At 42.6% G+C, this 18613-nt stretch overlaps 1 protein-coding gene across 5 annotated transcripts; it reads left to right on the top strand.

Moving 5' to 3' along the window:
• Window positions 1-867: 867 nt before the first annotated feature.
• LOC118232896 (NFX1-type zinc finger-containing protein 1-like) lies at window positions 868-16516 on the top strand. Of its 5 annotated transcripts, none has more exons than XM_035428131.1 (18): window positions 868-967; window positions 1292-1362; window positions 2569-2631; window positions 2753-2989; window positions 3110-3298; window positions 4055-5611; window positions 6341-6469; window positions 7936-8090; window positions 8579-8719; window positions 8826-8931; window positions 9320-9442; window positions 9629-9864; window positions 11101-11240; window positions 11896-12050; window positions 12259-12404; window positions 12784-12894; window positions 13017-13112; window positions 13529-16516. In XM_035428131.1, the coding sequence occupies exons 2-18, from the start codon at window positions 1338-1340 to the stop codon at window positions 15842-15844; spliced, it is 5925 nt and encodes a 1974-aa protein (XP_035284022.1). In that variant the 5' UTR covers window positions 868-967; window positions 1292-1337; the 3' UTR covers window positions 15845-16516. The 5 variants fall into 5 exon arrangements, with proteins under 5 accessions (XP_035284022.1, XP_035284021.1, XP_035284026.1 ...); XM_035428130.1 differs by having other exon boundaries at window positions 877-967; window positions 1287-1362; XM_035428135.1 differs by having other exon boundaries at window positions 877-967; window positions 1287-1362; window positions 8826-8922.
• The last annotated feature ends 2097 nt before the right edge of the window (window positions 16517-18613 follow it).

Below are 18613 nucleotides of genomic sequence, written 5' to 3' on the forward strand. Positions count from 1 at the left end.
ACCAAAGGAGTGCTGAAATTGGCACCCCAGGTTGATGATTAAGGTATTTTATGATCCAATAACTGTCCACAACAAGTCAAAACACTGCTAAAAAAAGCCCTTTGAATCTGATTAAAAGCATGCAAGCAAGGGCTAAGTTTCGATTTATGCCGAAATGAAAGTCAGTGTTTGGTTCACATTTTAAGGAATCCAAAACTTATGGGGAAAAAGCATATAACTGGATATAACAAACTGTACAAATTGGAGTCTTACAGCATTTTGCAGACCATTTGAAGACGGTTACTTTTGGGGATTAATACATTAATTAGCATGTTAATTCATAAAATTGAAAATGAATTAATTAGATATTATATACGCCGTCTCAGAAATGAAAAAAAAAAAAAAAAAAAAAAAAAAAAAAAACATCAATAGCCTAATCAAGATTATTTTTGGGGTATTTGTCCTATCACAAAATGTCTCCGCCTAGCGTTGTAAAAAATATATTAGACGTAGTTTTCAAAGCCTTTGCTGTGCCTACCTATCCTACTGCTGACTATGGGACAGGTTTCTGAAGCTTCGGGGGCGCGGAGATTCATTCATTTATCAATTAGTTCATTCATTCATTCTTCAGTACCTTTCCCATTTCAGATTGTATTCTAGTTTTCTACAACGTCACCATCACCTTGGAAGATACAGACTGGTGATCTGATCCTTGTAACTAGCATGGAGAATGTTTTTTGAAACATTTTTGATTTGGAAGCTCTTTGCAAAAATGTTCCAGATGTTTGAGAGTCCAATTTGTACAGTTTGTTATATCCAGTTATATGCTTTTTCCCCATAAGTTTTGGATTCCTTAAAATGTGAACCAAACACTGACTTTCATTTCGGCATAAATCGAAACTTAAACCCCATTATAAAGCGGTTGGTTTCCGAGGTATCAAAGACTCAGGTATCAAAACTGTTTAAGCAATTACCCGTGGGGGATTCGGTGAGTTTAATTTTTTCCCCTTTATCATTTTTTTAAACTTTGCGGTACAAGGGCATACTATGAATTTTTCAGCTTATTGGCAACATTTATTTTTTTCTCGCATCGCGTTAAACGCAGGGTCTAGCCCACTTATGTTTAATTGTATAGGATGGGGTAAGTGCGTACTAGGCGAAATATCAGCATGCCACTGTTTAACCAACTTTAGCCAGTACTCGAGGAAATTATTTTAAATACATATTTCAGTAACGATTCACAGAACAAAGCGTGCCTTTTCGTTTTCGAAAATGTCAGTGTGAGATTTTAACCTATTCTCATTCAGCGCAGGTTCAACTGAATAACGGAAACCGCATGCTACGCTGGGTTTTTTCGCATGTCTAGTAGCGGAGGTCGACGCGGTAAGTATATTTGAATTTCCACGGGTTTTGCATTAATTTCTGGTTGCGTTTGAATTTATGCAGTCACCAAGGGTAGCAATAATATAGTCTATTAGGACCCACGTATAGCGCGTGCCCACAAACTTGCAGCCATTTTAGTAAAATACGTGGTCTTGTTCTGACCACACCTTCTTAAGAACGTAGGTCTCATTTCTTCCCAGCGCCAAAATAATCAATCAGATTAATCAAGTACAGGTTTCTCTGTGTGTAATACTTTGCTGTCATTCTTTTTTGCCATCAGTGATCTTGATAATCAGCTAACAGGTTTAAGTATAAGAACTCTCATAAATATGCTCACAAAGCTACTGGCTATTGATAAATAATAATAATCATAATAATATTAACCATCCTCGTCATATTCATATTAATAATAATAATAATAATAATAATAATAATAACATTTTGTTTGGGACCCATAAGTATTAATAATGATAATAAGGATGATGCTGATGATTGCAGAACATTGTATGTGGGACCCAGACAATATTGTCACAGCAGTAATGGGAGCTGGATAGTAGATGGCGAGGTCATAAAATCCTGGGTGGATTGTGACCTTTGGAGGTGTGCTTGTAACAAAACTAAGTAAACCTGGATGAGTATTTCCACAGAGCAAGTACAGGCGGGTGACAAATAAAATGAAAAACCTGAATAAATGTGTGGGGAAGCATAACAAATCCAGATGCTTCCAAACAGGTGTATTACATGATACAATTAAGCAATTAACATCCCATCATGTTCTGTGGAATGTAAATGTAATCCCCTTTAAATTTGATTGATGTATTATTGTTCGCTGTAGTCCTTGTTCATATTAAGAAGGTACCATGTTAAGCATCATATCTTCTTAATATTGGGATGGTAGGTACTGTATGTTTCTGTAGAGTTCCGGAGACGTGTAGAATCTATGCCAATGCGCACTGAAACTTCCTGGCAGCTTGTGGTGGCCCAACACCTTGCTAAGACACTTCATGTTGGTTTTCCCTTACATTTGCCTCCCATATATAGTATAAGGTGTGAGGTGCACCACCTGCTGGGAAATTTGTGTGGTGCAATACAACCATTATTGCTGAGGCCTAGCATATTTTTTGTCTAGAAATCACGTTTGTTTGAATGGATTGTTTAATAGAAAAGGTCACTTTGTAAGTTTTCGGAGTCCCTCTTCTGACACAGGGGTCAGGCCAACCCAACGCCAGGGCCATGGCAACTTGTCAAGCCGAGGATCGCACGGGAGAGGTGAGTTCAAGTTTCTGTGTGTAAACAAAGGCATGGTTGCAGGAAGGCACCTCATGCTGCTTCAGCTGCCTCCGTTAGCTCCGGCAATGACAAGCTGCTTTCATGCAAGTCTTGTTTGTAGGTGAATATGTGGGAACCAGTGCCCCTAGTGGCTGCGCTCAGGACAGGCGAGGGGGTGGCAGGTCGCAGTGCCATGGCAAAGAGGCGGAGGTGGTCGGGAGCACACCATGGAGACGGGAACACAGCACAGGAAGGGCTCTATCTCAGCACTGTCCACCTCTCTCACTGGATTTAACAGACCCTTGTAATCTAGCTGGAAGTCCTGTGCAAAGCCAGAAGAGAAGGCCTGTAAGAGCAGGTAAAGCACCTAGGATGTTCCAGAGTAAGGAAATGTATGCTGTGAACACCCAGCGTGTACCTGTAACTGCTGATTGTGTTGATGGGTGAATGAGATCTGTTCACTTCTTATCCATCACAGGGGATCAGTTTGCCCACAAGGACGGTAGAAGGGGTAGCCGCAGCAAATCTCAGGGACAGACTGAAAACCTTTCTCTCCATCCCTCGAGGAATTCAATTGTAATCCCTGCGACAAGTAAACCCAAGACCCCAAGAAATCGCAGGCCTCCAAATGGCACCAAAAGCCACAATGCTACAAAGAATGGTGAAGGTGGGCTTCGGCCATTCCTGTACAATTAATACCAGAATATTAATATTAAGACCAGAATATTGATTTTTTATTTATTTTGTGTTTATATTACATATATCAGCTGAATATTGTATTGCCTGTATCCTGGTTACATTGTGAATATTTTACTTAAGTAGCCATGTAGTTTGTGTTTTGTAATCTGGTCAGGATAGTTGTGCGTTGTTCTGCTCGGTGGTTCTGTTCTAGTTAAGGCACTGTTTTAGTCTTTTTTTTTAGTCTTGGATGTGGCCCAAGGTTGAGTGTAAAATCTGAACTGTGTCAGTGCTGACTGTGCCCTGCAGCCCCACAGGGTGATGCACAATTTGTTAAGCCTCGCCCAGGGCCTGGATCTTATCAGTCAGCTGGGATTATAGCGTCTCATTGCTCAATCACTGGTTGCCTGCAAATATGCTTAAGTGTACATGTAGTGTCTATCTCCCACTCCTGTTCCTGTAAACCCAAATTGCAGATTGCAGTGTGATGACAAGCAGTGGCAACAGTATTTTACCAATAAGAAGATGAAGTTGTACTGTCAATTCATGTTAGCAATGGTTGTGCAGTGGTTTGAAATGAGTAATGCAGTTTGTGTGTTCATAACTTACCAATATTGAAGTAATATTGCAATAATATGTTTAATATTAATATTAACATGGTAGCTATGTTAGTTTCTTAGTATTTTTAATATTTGTAATTTCATCTTTAATTTATACTATTGCACATCATTTTGAATCTGGCTAGGTCCATCACACAGGGCAGTAAGCCAGCCCAACCTGCCTGACCTTGGCCACCACTCCCAGGGCCTTGCATTTAGGGCCAGGAGGGGTGAGACGGCCCAGGACCCTGCTCACAAACCCAGCCAAAGACTAGACTTCTACTCCCTGAAAAAAATCTTGCAGATGGAGCCTTCAGAAGTAGTGATGAAGCTGGCTGCTCCAGGGAGTGGCCTGAGGGAGCTTCTGGACAAGAAAAACACAAGAGACAAGCTGACCCATATTACTCTGGATGTCCTCAGTAAGGCCTGCAGCTGCCGGACCAACAGGTATAACTTGCAGCATCTCCTCTCTGAGGTTAAGGACTCCCAGTTCCTGAAGACCACCATCCCCATGTTTGTGAGGACAAGAGGTGCAACAGTAGGCACGAATGATGAGAACACCGGAGAGCAGAATATAACAAGATTCAAGCAGATTATCAACCTGCACATCACCCTGATGAGTGTGTTCTCCTCTAGTACCAATGTGCCCCTACTTGTGGTCCTCCTCGAGAAGGAGCTCACCCACTTGCAGCAATCGGGGGTCGCCATTGGAGAGGATGTCAAGGAGAGCCTGGGGAAGCTCCAGAACATGGCAGCCCACATGCAGGAGAAGCGAGATGGCACCCTTCGGTCAGGCAACTACTCCTTTCTGCTGGAGAGGCAGGATGAGGAGGCCATAGAGGACTTCAGGCTCATGTCCGTCTTCCCCACGTATGAGGACGTGCATGCCACAGAGCTGCCGTTCCTGAGGCCTAACATTGTGGGTCAGAAGTTTCAAGATGGTGAAACCTACCTGGACACACACTTCCGCCTGCTTCGCGAGGACTTTATCAAACCACTCAGGGATGGGATCTCCCAACTGCTCCAATTTGAGGGGAAGGACCTTCGCCATGGACGTTTCAATGACATTCACATCTACTTTAATGTACAAATCATGGTGCCAGTGTGCACACCTAAGGGAATTCTTTACCAGGTTAAATTTGATGAAAAGAACTCGAAAAACGTCAAATGGGAGAGTTCCAAGAGGCTACTGTTTGGAGCCCTGGTGTGCCTATCCATGGATGGCTTCAAGACAATGATTTTTGCCACTGTGGCCGACCGGGATGTGAAAGAACTCCGGAAGGGTGTTACTGTTCTCTTTTTCACTGAAGAAAGCAAGAGGAAGTTGGCAGACTTGTCCCCGACTGATGTGTTCCTCATGGTGGAGAACACGGCCTTTTTTGAAGCTTACCGCCATGTCCTGGAGGGTCTGCAGGAGATGTCTGTGGAGGAACTACCTATGCAGAGGTACATCGTCAGCTGTGAGGAAGATATCTCTCCCCCCAGGTACCTTCTCGCCCATCGGTGTGGTTACAGCCTCCAGGCACTGGAGAACAATAAGCAGCTGAAAAAAGACATTACAAGAAAGAAAACTGTGAGAGACGTCTTGAACTTCAGTGACTGGCCCAGTAAAAAAACACTTGGACTTGACAACTCACAGATGAAAGCAGTGCAGCTGGCCCTCACCAAGGAGCTCGCCATCATTCAAGGCCCACCGGGAACAGGTAATTTTCAGCGGAGAGCTATATATGTGTCTACTAAATACACAAGTGTGCTACATTTCCAAAAGTTTGTGGACACCTGAACCTGACACCTGTATTTGTTAAACATCTTATTCCAAAACCATAGGCATTAATATGGAGTTGAACCCACTGTTGCTGCTGTAACAATTTTTCTGGGAAGGCATTCCAGTGGATTTTGGAACATGACATGGCGAAGGGCCTTGCCCAAAATGTTGCCACAAAATTGTAACAATTGCACAACTGTATGTTGTAGCGTTAAGATTTCCCTTCACTGGAACTAAGGCGCCTAACCCAAACCATGAAAAATAGCACCAGACTATTATTCCTCCTCCTTTACAGTTGGAACTATTCAAGCCAGTACAGTTGGTTCTATGCCGTCAGACTTCAGAGAGTGAAGCATAATTCATCACTCAAGAGAATGCATTTCCACTGCTTCTGAGTCCAATGGCATTGTGCTTTACGCCACACCAGCCGACGCTTGGCATTGCACACAAAGACAGCACTTATAGTTGACTGGGGCAGCTCTAGCAGAGCAGAAATTTGATGAACTGACTTGTTTTAAAGGTGGCATCCTATGACAATGCCATATTGAAATTCACTGGGCTCTTCAGTACGACCCATTCTACAGCCAATGTTTGTGAATAGAGATTGCCTGACTGTATGCTTTAGCCATTATTTGGGTTAATAATTATTTCAAATTCTGACCTTTAGGAAAGACTTTTGTTGGTCTGAAAATTGTCAAGGCTCTTCTGGACAATGCCGAAGTGTGGCGTTCAGCAGCTGGTTCTCCTATCCTGGTTGTCTGTTACACAAACCATGCACTGGATCAGTTCCTGGAAGGTATTGTGTTTGCTCCTGTACCTCTATGTTTATTTTTTTACGTTTGCTAATGCCTGGTGCACACTAGAGGATTTTCAAATCTTAACCGATTTTAAAAATGTGGGAGACCACAGACATAACGACAGATTTAACCGATTTTTAATATTTTAATCATAAGAACGCACACACCAGACGATTCACTCAAGACGCAGGACCACATACTTTTATACTAAACGATTTCAGAGTGGCGATTCCAGGGACCTGGGATCTCACAGAAACTTGTGTGATCAAACGTAACTTCAGAGCAAAACACACATGGAGGCGGACCATCATCGTCAGCTGGTTGCTCTTGTGTGTGCTATGTTTTGCACCAAAAAACAAAATAGGAGAAAAAGACTGGAGGAAGTCATGGCTGAGAAGACGGAATTAGCATGGCTTATGCTTGGTGCACACTATCCTCGCCACTGCCCATCTTCTTTCCATTGAATTTGAAATACACCCCCCGCCTATGGAGTAGCCACCACAAACATGACAGGTTCCATATCTGTTGCCTAACTGCGTACCCAGTGGTTCGCACACAGTTGGTATACAGTGCGAAAATAATGAAAACAGACACGACAGTATACAATTAAATGGCAACTTTATTATGGGGTTGAGTTCACTATTCAACTGCAATTAATATTTTCCTTCCACTGCTCTTCTGACAGAAAAAAGGTGAATTCAGTTTAAGTGGGTAGCTCGCAAAAAGTTGCTGATATTACTGGTTAGTCTATATCAGATTATTTCAGTAATATATAGCCTACTACTTATAGTGTGAGCACCTATCGACTGAGTTCTTTCGGGAGACAGGAAAACGTTAACAGATTTGCAAATATAGTCTATATAAAACAGGCAAAATATAGGTAACAACCTGTACCTAGTTATGTAGAAAAAAACGTATTTGTTATCCTCCGGAGGTAATTTTTTCACTACTTTCGCGATTTTTTTCTGTGCCGGCAAATATGTTAGAGGTCGCTCTCGTTAGCTATTGCGGGTTTCTGCTCAATATTCCATCGCTGTTTCTTTCACACTCCAGGATTTTCCATTGCTGTTCCTTTCACACTACAGGATTTCAAGTTGTAAATATCAAACATGTTCGAAGTCAGGGAGACTCCGATCCAGTTGGTAACATTATGTCTGTAAACCCCTCACACTACAAGATCACTTGGGCAGATAATCGGTTCAGACGAGCCTCGAAACGGGAACGTCCCCGCGATTGTCAGGAGGGGCGAATAGGACCCAAAATCTGCCCAATCATCCTTTAGTGTGGGGACAGCAATAGGTTTCGTTGTGTTACTCTCTCTGTTTATGCTGTTTTTTAACCTCGTGGTCATATTGTTCTTTGATACTGCATCAGTTAATCTTTTCTGATGTTGTTGAGTTGCTCACCCTGCTCACACTCTTTGGTTCCATATTTATGCTGCGCTCTTTGGATTTTGTCTCTGAAGGCATTCTCAAGTTCATGAGTAAATCCTCATTGTTGGTGCGAGTGGGAGGGAGAAGCTCAAGTGAAGCCCTAAAGAAGCTCTCTCTGGCTAAACTGAGGACACAACCCAACTTTAAGAAGAACCTGCCTGGTCACCTCAGAGCCATGTACTCCACGGTGAGCTGGATGCAAGATGTTGATGCACAACACACTCTGTTCTTGAATCCTTACACTAAAAATTACACTACAGGGGTCGTGTGCGATATCATGATTCAATTTAATTGTTGCATGATGAGATTTACAGAGAATTTCAATGTATATTTAATCATACTGTTACATATCAACAATTGCTAGGTCATGTGATTCTATACAAGACTTTGAACTCATTATGAATGAGCACTGATCGTATTGGTACATCTAAATAAAAATATAAAGATAGCTAGCAAGCCATATACAGATATAAGGCATTTCATGTTCTTGTGAAATGCTGAGTGTGTTGAAGAAGGTATTAGATGCTTTGTGTTCTTGGTTACAACCCAGATATGTTGTAGAAGCTTTGCAATTGATGTACCTAAATTGGATTTGGTAAGTGTTGTTTCACAGTTGTTTTTCATAACATGGGATTAACACAACAAGCTTTTATGGAAAATATGATCTGTTTACAGCTCAGGGAAGAAAGAGAGATTTTGGAGGACACAATTGAAAGCTTGGGAGCCATGTTTGAAAGCTCAGCTAAGGGAGTTCTACATGAGAGTGTGCTGGAAGAATACATTTTCTCTCTCCATGGTGTGACACTCAGAAGACAGGTCAGAATTGTGGTTTGTTTTCTTGTCCACTTTTGAGTAGCAATTTTTTGATGTTGCTGCATCTAAATCCTCCCTTCAATGAGCCGTTTTATCATTTCCTGATTAGCTTGGCGGAGGAGGTTTGTTCCGCAGAAAAAAGGCCCAGTCCGTGATGCTGGATTGGCTGGGGATTTCCATGTTGAGTCACAGCTCCAGGCAAATGGGTGAGATGGGTGAGAGAAAAATATCCCTTCCTATGAAGTGTTAAAGTCCCACCCACTGCAAAAAAGTGACTGGACTTAGGAAGTGGTTGGAAACAATGGGATTTCCCATAGAGGAAAACTTACATGTATCTTATCATGAGAAAATATTTGCATAACCTCTTTCTCCAAACAACACGTATCATTTGATTGTTAAAAAAATGTATTTAAAAAATTTTATCCTCAGATTTACAATATTGTTAAAAAAACTTAATTACAGACGTTTACGTCATCGAGCTCTCCACTCCAGTGTTGCCTAGAATCATCATCATCGGGAATGGTTATAGTTTTAGTGGGTTTAAGTGTAAAGAGTGTAATTATGTACCAGGGCTACATAATCTCTCATTTATATAAATTCCAGGTGATACTGCTGAAGGTTGGGATGAACAGGTTGGCTGGGAGGAGGGCAGCTGCACAAACTCAGTGGATGACCTAGCGAGAATGACAGAATTCCTCTCGGTGCTTGAGCCTTTGGACAATGAAGGTACAGAGCACAATTCTGTCATGCTGGACCAAGTTTTGTTCTTGTAACGATCAATTAGGAGAGCAGGGCAATTAAACATTTCACTGTTACCCCTTTTGGCTGAAGAGTGAGACTTTGTAATCCATAAAATAGCTATCATGTTATCACAACTATTTATTATTTATTAAACAATGGGTTGATTGATAGACGGCGCGAGCGATGTGACCAGCGTAACTACGGAAGGAGATGGAGATGTGGGAGACCCTCTTCAAGTGACTGAGGAGGCGGAGCAGATGCAGGCAGAGAGAATTATGGAGGGGGACAACATGCAGAAGTACATCCACAGTGCCCTTGAGAGGATGGCAGCCACACAGAGGGAGGTCCTTGCTTACATGCCAAAGGAAGATGATGATGATGATGATGATGATGAGGAAGGGTGGGAGGTGAGCTCATGTTTTAGGGCCTGCTAAGAGCACAGCTGTGCATTTAATTACTGCATACACTTTATAAGTATAAGGATATTAAGAACACTTCCCATAAATGGATATCAGTCATTTAAGCTCCTGCCGCAATCTCTATTGGGTTCTATTCAGAACGTTGACTTGGTTATTCCAAAAGTTTTTTTTCTTTTCAGCCATTCAGATGTAGACTTTTTTATGTTTTGAATCATTGTCGTGCTGCATAACCAAATTATGCTTCATCTTAAGCTCATGGACAGATGACCGGACATTCTCCCTAAGAATTTTCTGGTACAGAGCAGAATTCATGGTTTCCTCAATAATGGCATGTCGCCCAGGTCCTGAGACAGCAAAGCATCCCCACAAAATCACACTACCACCACCATGTTTGACTGTTGGTATGATGTTCTAACTGTGAAATGCTTTTTGCTTTATGCCAGACGTAGTCAATCTATCCATAGAATATTTTCCCAAAAGGCTTTGGGATCATCCAGGTGCTGTTTTGCAAATGTGAGATGAGCATTGATGTTTCTCTTGGTTAGCAGTGGTTTCCGCCTTACTACTCTCCCATGAATCCCATTTTTACCATCTCTTTCTTATTGTGGAGTCATAAACACTGAATTTAGCTGAGGCTAGAGAGGTCCGAAGTTCTTTCCAAATACTTTATTTGGAGATAATGGCTCTCACTGTGGTTTGGTGAAGTCCCAGAACCTTTGAAATGGCTTTGTAAACCTTTCCAGACTGATTTATATCAACAATTTATTGATTCATCAATTCATCCCTTCTTGAATTTCCTTTGATTGTGGCAGTGGCCTGTAGAAACCTTTTGGTGTCTATTTAACTCTGATGGTAAGGTTCAATTTGAGTGAGGTTTAGATTCAACAGGGCTGGCTGCAGTCAAGCCTGCCTGCATTCAATAAGCTGAATCTAATTATCAATTAAGTTTGTTTAATTGTTTGGGTAACTAAGGGGGGAATTACTTTTTAAATGGGTGATATGGGTGGCTGATAACGTTTTTTAATAATAATTACTTTAAAAAAATGTGTTTTATGTTTGTGATCCTCAGTTTTCCTTTGTGGAATTTTACATTTTGTCTGAAACCATTCAGTGTGAGAAATATGCAATAATAGAGGAAATCAGGGAGGGGGAAAATAGTTTTTCATGGCCCTGTGTAAGATGTAAGCAGGCATGGGAATGTAGTTAATACCACCACTCCTTCAGATAACCCGAGAAAGGAAGAAGAAGCTGAAGAATGAGGTGAAGCAGGAACTTAAGAAAAAGGACCACATGCTCAAGAAGGAAGCAGAGCAGATCACGGATCTCTGGGGCCTGCCCTACAAGCAACGCTGGCATCTCTACAGGTAAACCTTCTTCCACAGACCCTGCAGTGTAGCCAGATACAGTAGCTCCATATTCATAACATTTAAAGTTCTGTCTCCATCAGTAAAACTGAAGCCTGTGAATATTCATGAAGGGGCATTATCATGGGCAATATCTTGACATTACATGTATTGTCCTTGGGAATGGCTCTTCATTAATAATCATAAGCTGTAATATGACACCGGAAACTGTTAGCACCTCAACCTTTGTGCTGTTGGGAAAAAGGGTGGATGAAAGGAACATACTAGGAACTGGTAGTCAGAGCTTTGTCTACAGAATCTGTTACTGTTCCAGTCCAGAGAGCATTCTTACTCTGGTGTCATCTGCTGGTGGTCTGCTGTACCCATCAGCTGGTAAAGGCAACTATAGATCACAAGAATCACTCACACACTGTTTTGTCATATTTTTTTAAGGTCATTGTGAAATAGTGTTATGTGTGACAGTGTTAGTAGCTGTTGGGTAAAACAGATTGGAAGACAACACTTTCAATAAAACAGAATCTAACAGAACCAAATTCAAACATGAAGTGATGAGAGAATTGATTTCTTTTGACATGTCTAAAATTCAGTGTCATTGTACTGAAGATGCAACATGGCAGACACACAGTACGCAATAACACATCACTCTGACCCTTAGACTCTGGCTGGCGATTTATCGCAGAGAAATAAGGACCAGGCTCATTTCTTATGAGAATGAGTACCAGACAATTGTGAACCGGATGGACGAGCTGAGACAGCAAAAGGACAAGACTGTTCTCAGGAGCGCCAGCGTCATCGGAATGACAACCACATGTAAGCCAGCATAGAGATGAATGTTTTTCACTTTTCTTAATTCATATATTTATTATATTCTGGTTATTTATAATTATATGCTACTGTAACAGACTTTCAAGAAGCATTACATTGTTGGTATTATTAGGTAGCAACAGTATTTTTACTATTATTATTAGTATTCCTATTACTGTTATTATTTTTAGATGTAAGTGCGGTCTCTGTGCAGGTGCAGCACGATGCAGGCGGGTTCTGCAGGATATCCAGCCCAGGATAGTCGTGGTGGAGGAGGCAGCTGAGGTTCTGGAGGCCCACATTATCGCCGCACTCACCTCTGCCTGCCAGCACCTCATACTGATTGGAGACCACCAGCAGGTACCCATCTCCAGTTTAACTTCTGTTTGTCAATATTAAATATAATTAATGCTGAATAGTTTATTTTTGTGATGTGTTTTTTTCAACCACGTGGAGGCTGCATGTCTTTTGATTGGCTGTTATAACAGCACCCAACAGATGTCAGTGGTGGTTTTTATTTTTAATTTTATGATAGAAAAAAAGAAAAAACTATAGCCAAAACGCAGCATACCGGCAATGATTATTGTATAGTTGTTACAGTTTGTGACCAAGTGCTAGGAAAACCCCATCAGCCTGTTGTAATATGCTTATATTTAATTTAGTGTGTTTGTGTTTGTTTGACATTTTCGGATAAATACAAAGGTGGAACAATTGATATTTATCATTTCCTCCTTTGTAGCTCCGCCCCAGCACTGCGGTGTATGAGCTTGCCACAGAATTTAACTTGGATGTGTCCATGTTTGAGAGGCTTGTTGATATGGGCGTCCCTTACGTCAGACTGGACTACCAGGTATGGTAATGGAAGCCAAGTTCCTGAAATATTGAAAATAAATTCCAGAGAACTGCTATTGCTTGTTTAAGAAAACATGCTAGAAATGCCTTAATATACTGAATTTGCTCATTCCTGCATAGCACCGAATGCGCCCTGAGATTGCACGGCTGTTGACACCACACATCTACGACAAACTGGGAAACCACTCCTCTGTCCATCTGTATGAAAATATTAAGGTAGTACAAATCAATAACTGGTAACAAAGGAACTATTTAAAGTGACAAACACAGGGTTTTTTGTCTATTCGTATTATATTAATGCCAAAACAGCATAATGTCTCCAAATTATTCTGCATTATGCTGTATGAAGCATTATGCAGCATGTAGACATTATGCCATATAATGCTGATTAGTGTTTGCAGTATGGAAACATGTAATAACAATGGTCTCTGCCCCGTGTAACTGCATTTTACTAAAGTACATGTCAAAAATATATTTTACAGGTGTAACAGCAACATAGTCAACACTATTTACTGTTACGACAATAATTTTTGCAATTTTTTTCCACAATGCAATCAGGCATGTGCAAGGTGAACATGAGCGCTCATAAGTCATGATAAAATGCATCATAATTATCAAATATTCTTTTTCAGGGAGTAACAACAAATGTCTTCTTTGTGGATCATGATCATCTGGAAGAGAACATCCAGGAAGGCCATAGCCGCCAGAACCTGCACGAGGCCACCTTTGTTAAAGCTCTGTGTAACTACCTGATGTTGCAGGGCTATGAACCCTCCCAGATCACTGTCCTCACCACTTACAGTGGCCAGCTGCTCTGCCTGAAGAAGATCATGCCCAAGAGCACATTTCAGGGTGTCAACCTCTGTGTGGTAGACAGCTACCAGGGTGAGGAAAATGACATTGTGATACTCTCCTTAGTCAGAAGCAACAAGGAGGGAAAAGTGGGCTTCCTGAAAATCCCCAACCGTGTGTGCGTGGCTCTGTCGAGAGCCAAGAAGGGCCTGTTCTGCATCGGTAACATGACCATGCTTTCCTCAGTCCCACTGTGGAGCAAAATCATCAACGTGCTGAGCCGCAACAGGCAAGTGGGCAAGGCCCTGATGCTGCGGTGCGAGAATCATCCTGCCACCATCACAGCGGTGTCCAAGCCGGAGGACTTCCTCAAGGTGCCACTCGGGGGCTGCAGTGTGCCCTGCGAGTACCAGCTGGACTGCGGCCATGTCTGCACCAGACTGTGCCACCCTACCGACTCAGACCACAAACTGTTCAAATGCACACAGCCGTGCACCAAGACCCTGTGCCAGGATGGGCACAGGTGCCCCAAGACGTGCTCCGAAGAGTGCGGCGAGTGCCAGGTGATTGTCACCAAGACGGTGCCTAAGTGTGGCCACGAGCAGGAGGTCCCCTGCTCTCAATCGTTGGACAGTTTCATTTGCCAAGGCCCCTGCAACAAGACACTGCAGTGTGGTCACCTGTGTGTCCGAGGCTGCGGGGAGTCCTGCACACTCAACTGTCCCCAAAAAGTGAAGGTCCCTCTCGGCTGCGGCCACCAACGGGACATGCAGTGTCACGTGAAGCAGGAGGCCGATAATAAACAGGAGCCGATTAAGTGCTGGAAGAAATGCAATGCCGAGCTGGATTGTGGCCACATCTGCTCAGGCAACTGCTTTCAGTGTGCGGGGGGAAGCGCACATCTTCCATGCGCCTCTCCTTGCAACGCTCAGCTGATCTGCTTCCACCGGTGCCACAAGGGATGCAACCAGGGATGCGCACCCTGCACTAAGCCATGTGAAACCCAGTGCTACCACAGAAAATGCCCAAAGCTGTGCTCAGAGGCCTGTCCGCCCTGCACTGCTCGCTGTGGCTGGCGTTGCAAGCACCACCAATGCACTCGCTTGTGCCACGAGCCCTGCGACAGACCTCCGTGCGAGGTCGCCTGCTACAAGAAGCTGAAATGCGGGCATGCCTGCATCGGTATGTGCGGGGAGCCATGCCCACAGAAGTGCCGCGTCTGCGATGCTGAGGAGGTTTTAGGACTGTTCTTCGGCAACGAGGCCGATCCCAAGGCCCGCTTTGTGCAGCTGACCGACTGCAATCACATCTTCGAAGTGACGGGGTTTGACTCCTGGATGGCATCGCCGGAGGAAAACGGGGCCGTCAGACCAAAGTCCTGTCCCAAGTGCCGCACCCCCGTCCGAAGGAGCGTGCGCTACAATGCTTTCATTAAAAGCACGCAGCTGGATGTGGAGGTGATGAAGAAGAAGGCTGCCGTGATGCTGGCAGAGCACATTCAAAGTGTCATAAAGGAGAAAGAGAAGATGGGGATAAAATCTCCCGAAATCCCACCTCTGCTTTCCAAGTTGACAGACGCCGACTTGGGAAGAGTTGCGTTAATCAGTCAGCAGATTGAACTCCTCTCACAGCTGGCGGAAATAAAACACAGTGCACGTCTGAATGTTCCAATGCGCCATTTGCTGCTGATAAATGACATGGCGCACCTTTGTATGACGAAGGTTGCCACAGCAGGACCCAGACAGGTGTCTGAGTGTGAGACAGAAGTAAAACGGATCTTGTGTCTGGCTGAAGCGTGTGCATTAGCAGCCATCTACGCAAAAGCTCAAGATCGCGTACTGTCTGGCCAGGAACTTACTCCAGAGCGTCCAAACCTGAAGGAAGTAATTGCTAAGTTGATGGTCAACAAGCCTCAACTGAGCAAACATGATTTGCTAAATGTGCAAGAAGCTCTGGATGGTATTGCAAAGGAGATTAACCCACCTACAAGATGGAAGATGCTGGGGGACACAGACGGTGTCTCAACTGTCCTCAGTTGCAACTTTTTGAAACTTGCCCATTGGTTCAAGTGTAGCAGTGGACATGTATACTACAGAGCAGGTGCTGACACTGGAGGCCAGAGTGAGTTGTGCCCTGAGTGTCTGATGACAGAGTGAGCAAGCTCACTACATTGCGTTCTATTAGGTCTGTTCTTTTCAAAGCCTTAACTGAAAATTCCATTCAAACAGTTCAATTTTGCATCAAAGTAGAATACTGCAGTCAAATTTAACACTCTAAAGTAGTTCAATGGTTGTGTGAAAAGGAAAAAATAACAATCTTGATGCATGGTATTAGAATATACAGTATTTTACAATTACCGGCATCTTTTCATACCAGTCTGTTAGATTTTTTATGCTGTGCTGTAGCTGAATACTAACCATTCAAAAGTAAAAATGATGTGCATAAATTTCAACTCTTATATCCTTAACATATATTCTATATATTCTTATGTTGCTTTAGCAAATAACAGTGTTAATTGATGGTTGTTACAGAGTGTTTTTAATTTCAATCTCATGAGACTTAAAGGGTACTTTTTTGGTTACGATGTACTGTATGTAGGCCTAAATGTACATCATTGCATGGCCTGTTATATATTTGTAGGCCTAAGCTTTAAGCCTAATAAAGTTTGCGTGCATTAAGGGTACCCCTACACCTCAGTGAAAACAGAAAAGTCATTATTGTAAATCTGTTCGTAATTGTTTCACGACTTATTATTGCTTATTAGAGACTCCAATATGTAAACCATATTCCTATCCTGTATAATATAAAATAAAAACATTACAAAAATGTTCTGTGACAGTGTGGTCTTGCTTTAACCAGGCATAGCCTATAGCATAAATCTGTAACCCTGTCTGTACATAAATAAATGAACAAGCACCTAATTAATACTGTCAAAGCCCCAGAGGTGTTGGTTTATGCCAGGTAAAAGGACAGGGAATAGGCTCTACGCAACTCGTAGTCAACCACTAGTCTACCACTTCAAGGTGTGCAGCAGTCAATAAAGTGGTTATATGTACATTTAACAAAGTCGGAGGATGGGAATATGAGTCCTTGGACAAGTATGGAATGGGTAAGACATCAACATCATCCGCAATCACCTTGCCTGTCTTACAGCAGTTCACTGGTTAGCCTTGTGAAACTATTTTCATTATGTGCTTTGATCCTAATCTCTAGACCAGTAGGGGCGCAATTTCCAACTGACATGATCTGTTGTTGATCTCAGTAACTTGTGATGTCTTTGTCTTTTATGTCACTTTCACAGGAAGGCCAACAATACAATCGCCTACAGGGTAAAATATCTTTGAAGGGAAATATTCTGCTGGTATTTTAATGGCAACAGAGTAGGGCACTGGCACCAACAGCAGTCCTATGCTTGCAGCGTGCCATCATCAAATGACCAGGTGTCTGTGTGAAAGAATCTGGAGTAAACATATATTTAGATTATCTAGCTATACATTTAACAGCAAGAAAATCTAATGTGGTGACCGGTTTGCTTTCTTGCTATGTCTGCTTATATATTTGTTTTTAACAACAACAAAAATAGTAGCATTGCTTTTTCATCAGCTTTTCTCCAGGTCAAGAAAGTTTGGCAACAGTAGTTGGAGTTTCTATATTAATGCAGGGTCTTGAAAAAAACCACCGCTTCATCACATGACAGGGCCTATCTGCACAGTGGGTTCTTCACTTTGTTCTCTTACAGAACTGTGGGTAGGCCCAGAGCTGTACAGCTCTATCTATGGCTCTGGGTAGGCCTAGTACAGATAAATAGCACGATAACTACTTGTTAGCTAACAGTTATGAATTTTGCTAGCTTAGCTGGCTAGCAACTGTTTTTACCTTGTGCTTGACAATAAAAGTTTCAAATGCTTTGCAGTCAGTAATATTTCCCAAGAGAGATAATCTCAAGTTACGTGTTGTCAGGGTTTACTGTAAGGGGGAACAGTATCTATAACCTGTTGACTACAAGGTATTTTGCTAATATAGTCTAGTTTAACTAGCTCTATAGCTAAATATTAGCTAATGGTTATAAAGGCTATTTCGATGATATCTTGTACATAATAATGTTATGGTTTCATATCTCATAACTCAAGGCTGTACTTATACCCATTTACATAACCGAAACTAAGTTTCCCACGTGAAATACTTTTAGACCATATACCAAATGTAGCCTATCTACCATAAGCAGCTTATTAAGTTATGCCTGTTCAGCTATTTTAGCATACTCGCCACTCATTTCTCTGGCATCGTGATAGCATTTTTAGCTGCGACTGCAGCTCTATAGCTCTGTCTGTTGGTTGGTCGGTCCACAAAAAGTGTCCCACCCCGTAGCGGGCACAGTTTTCGCCCCCAGGAGGCTGAAATTTGGCATGGACGTTGGTCATGACCAAAGGTAGAGCTGAGTAACTTTCAAGGCCGATTTACCCAGAGGGGGCGTGGCGATGGGCGTGGCCTATCACAAAATGGCGCAATACTCCCGAATGGATTCAAAGATTTGCACAAATGTTGGTCATAAGCCAAAGAAGAGGTCACGTGTTTGTGTGAGGGTGTGAGTGTGGGCGTGGCCTATCACAAAAAGGCACATAACTCCCAAATGGATTCACAGATTTGCACAAGATTTTTTGGAAAGGTTAGTCATGAGCTAAAGAAGAGGTCACGTGTTTGTTTGAGGGTGTGGGCGTGGCGAAGGGTGTGGCCTATCACAAAAAGGTGCATAACTCCCGAATGGATTCCAAGATTTTGTGGAAAGATTGAGCCAAAAGAAGAGGTCACGTGTTTGTGTGAGAGGGTGTGCGTGGATGTATGCACACATGGATGCATGCGCATGTGCGGTCGCAGCTATTGCGGATTCGCGCTTGTTATTGCTGCATTGACAGCAAAGTTTTATC

Source organism: Anguilla anguilla, chromosome 8, assembly GCF_013347855.1.
Source record: "Anguilla anguilla isolate fAngAng1 chromosome 8, fAngAng1.pri, whole genome shotgun sequence".
NCBI classification, from domain to species: Eukaryota; Metazoa; Chordata; class Actinopteri; order Anguilliformes; family Anguillidae; genus Anguilla; species Anguilla anguilla.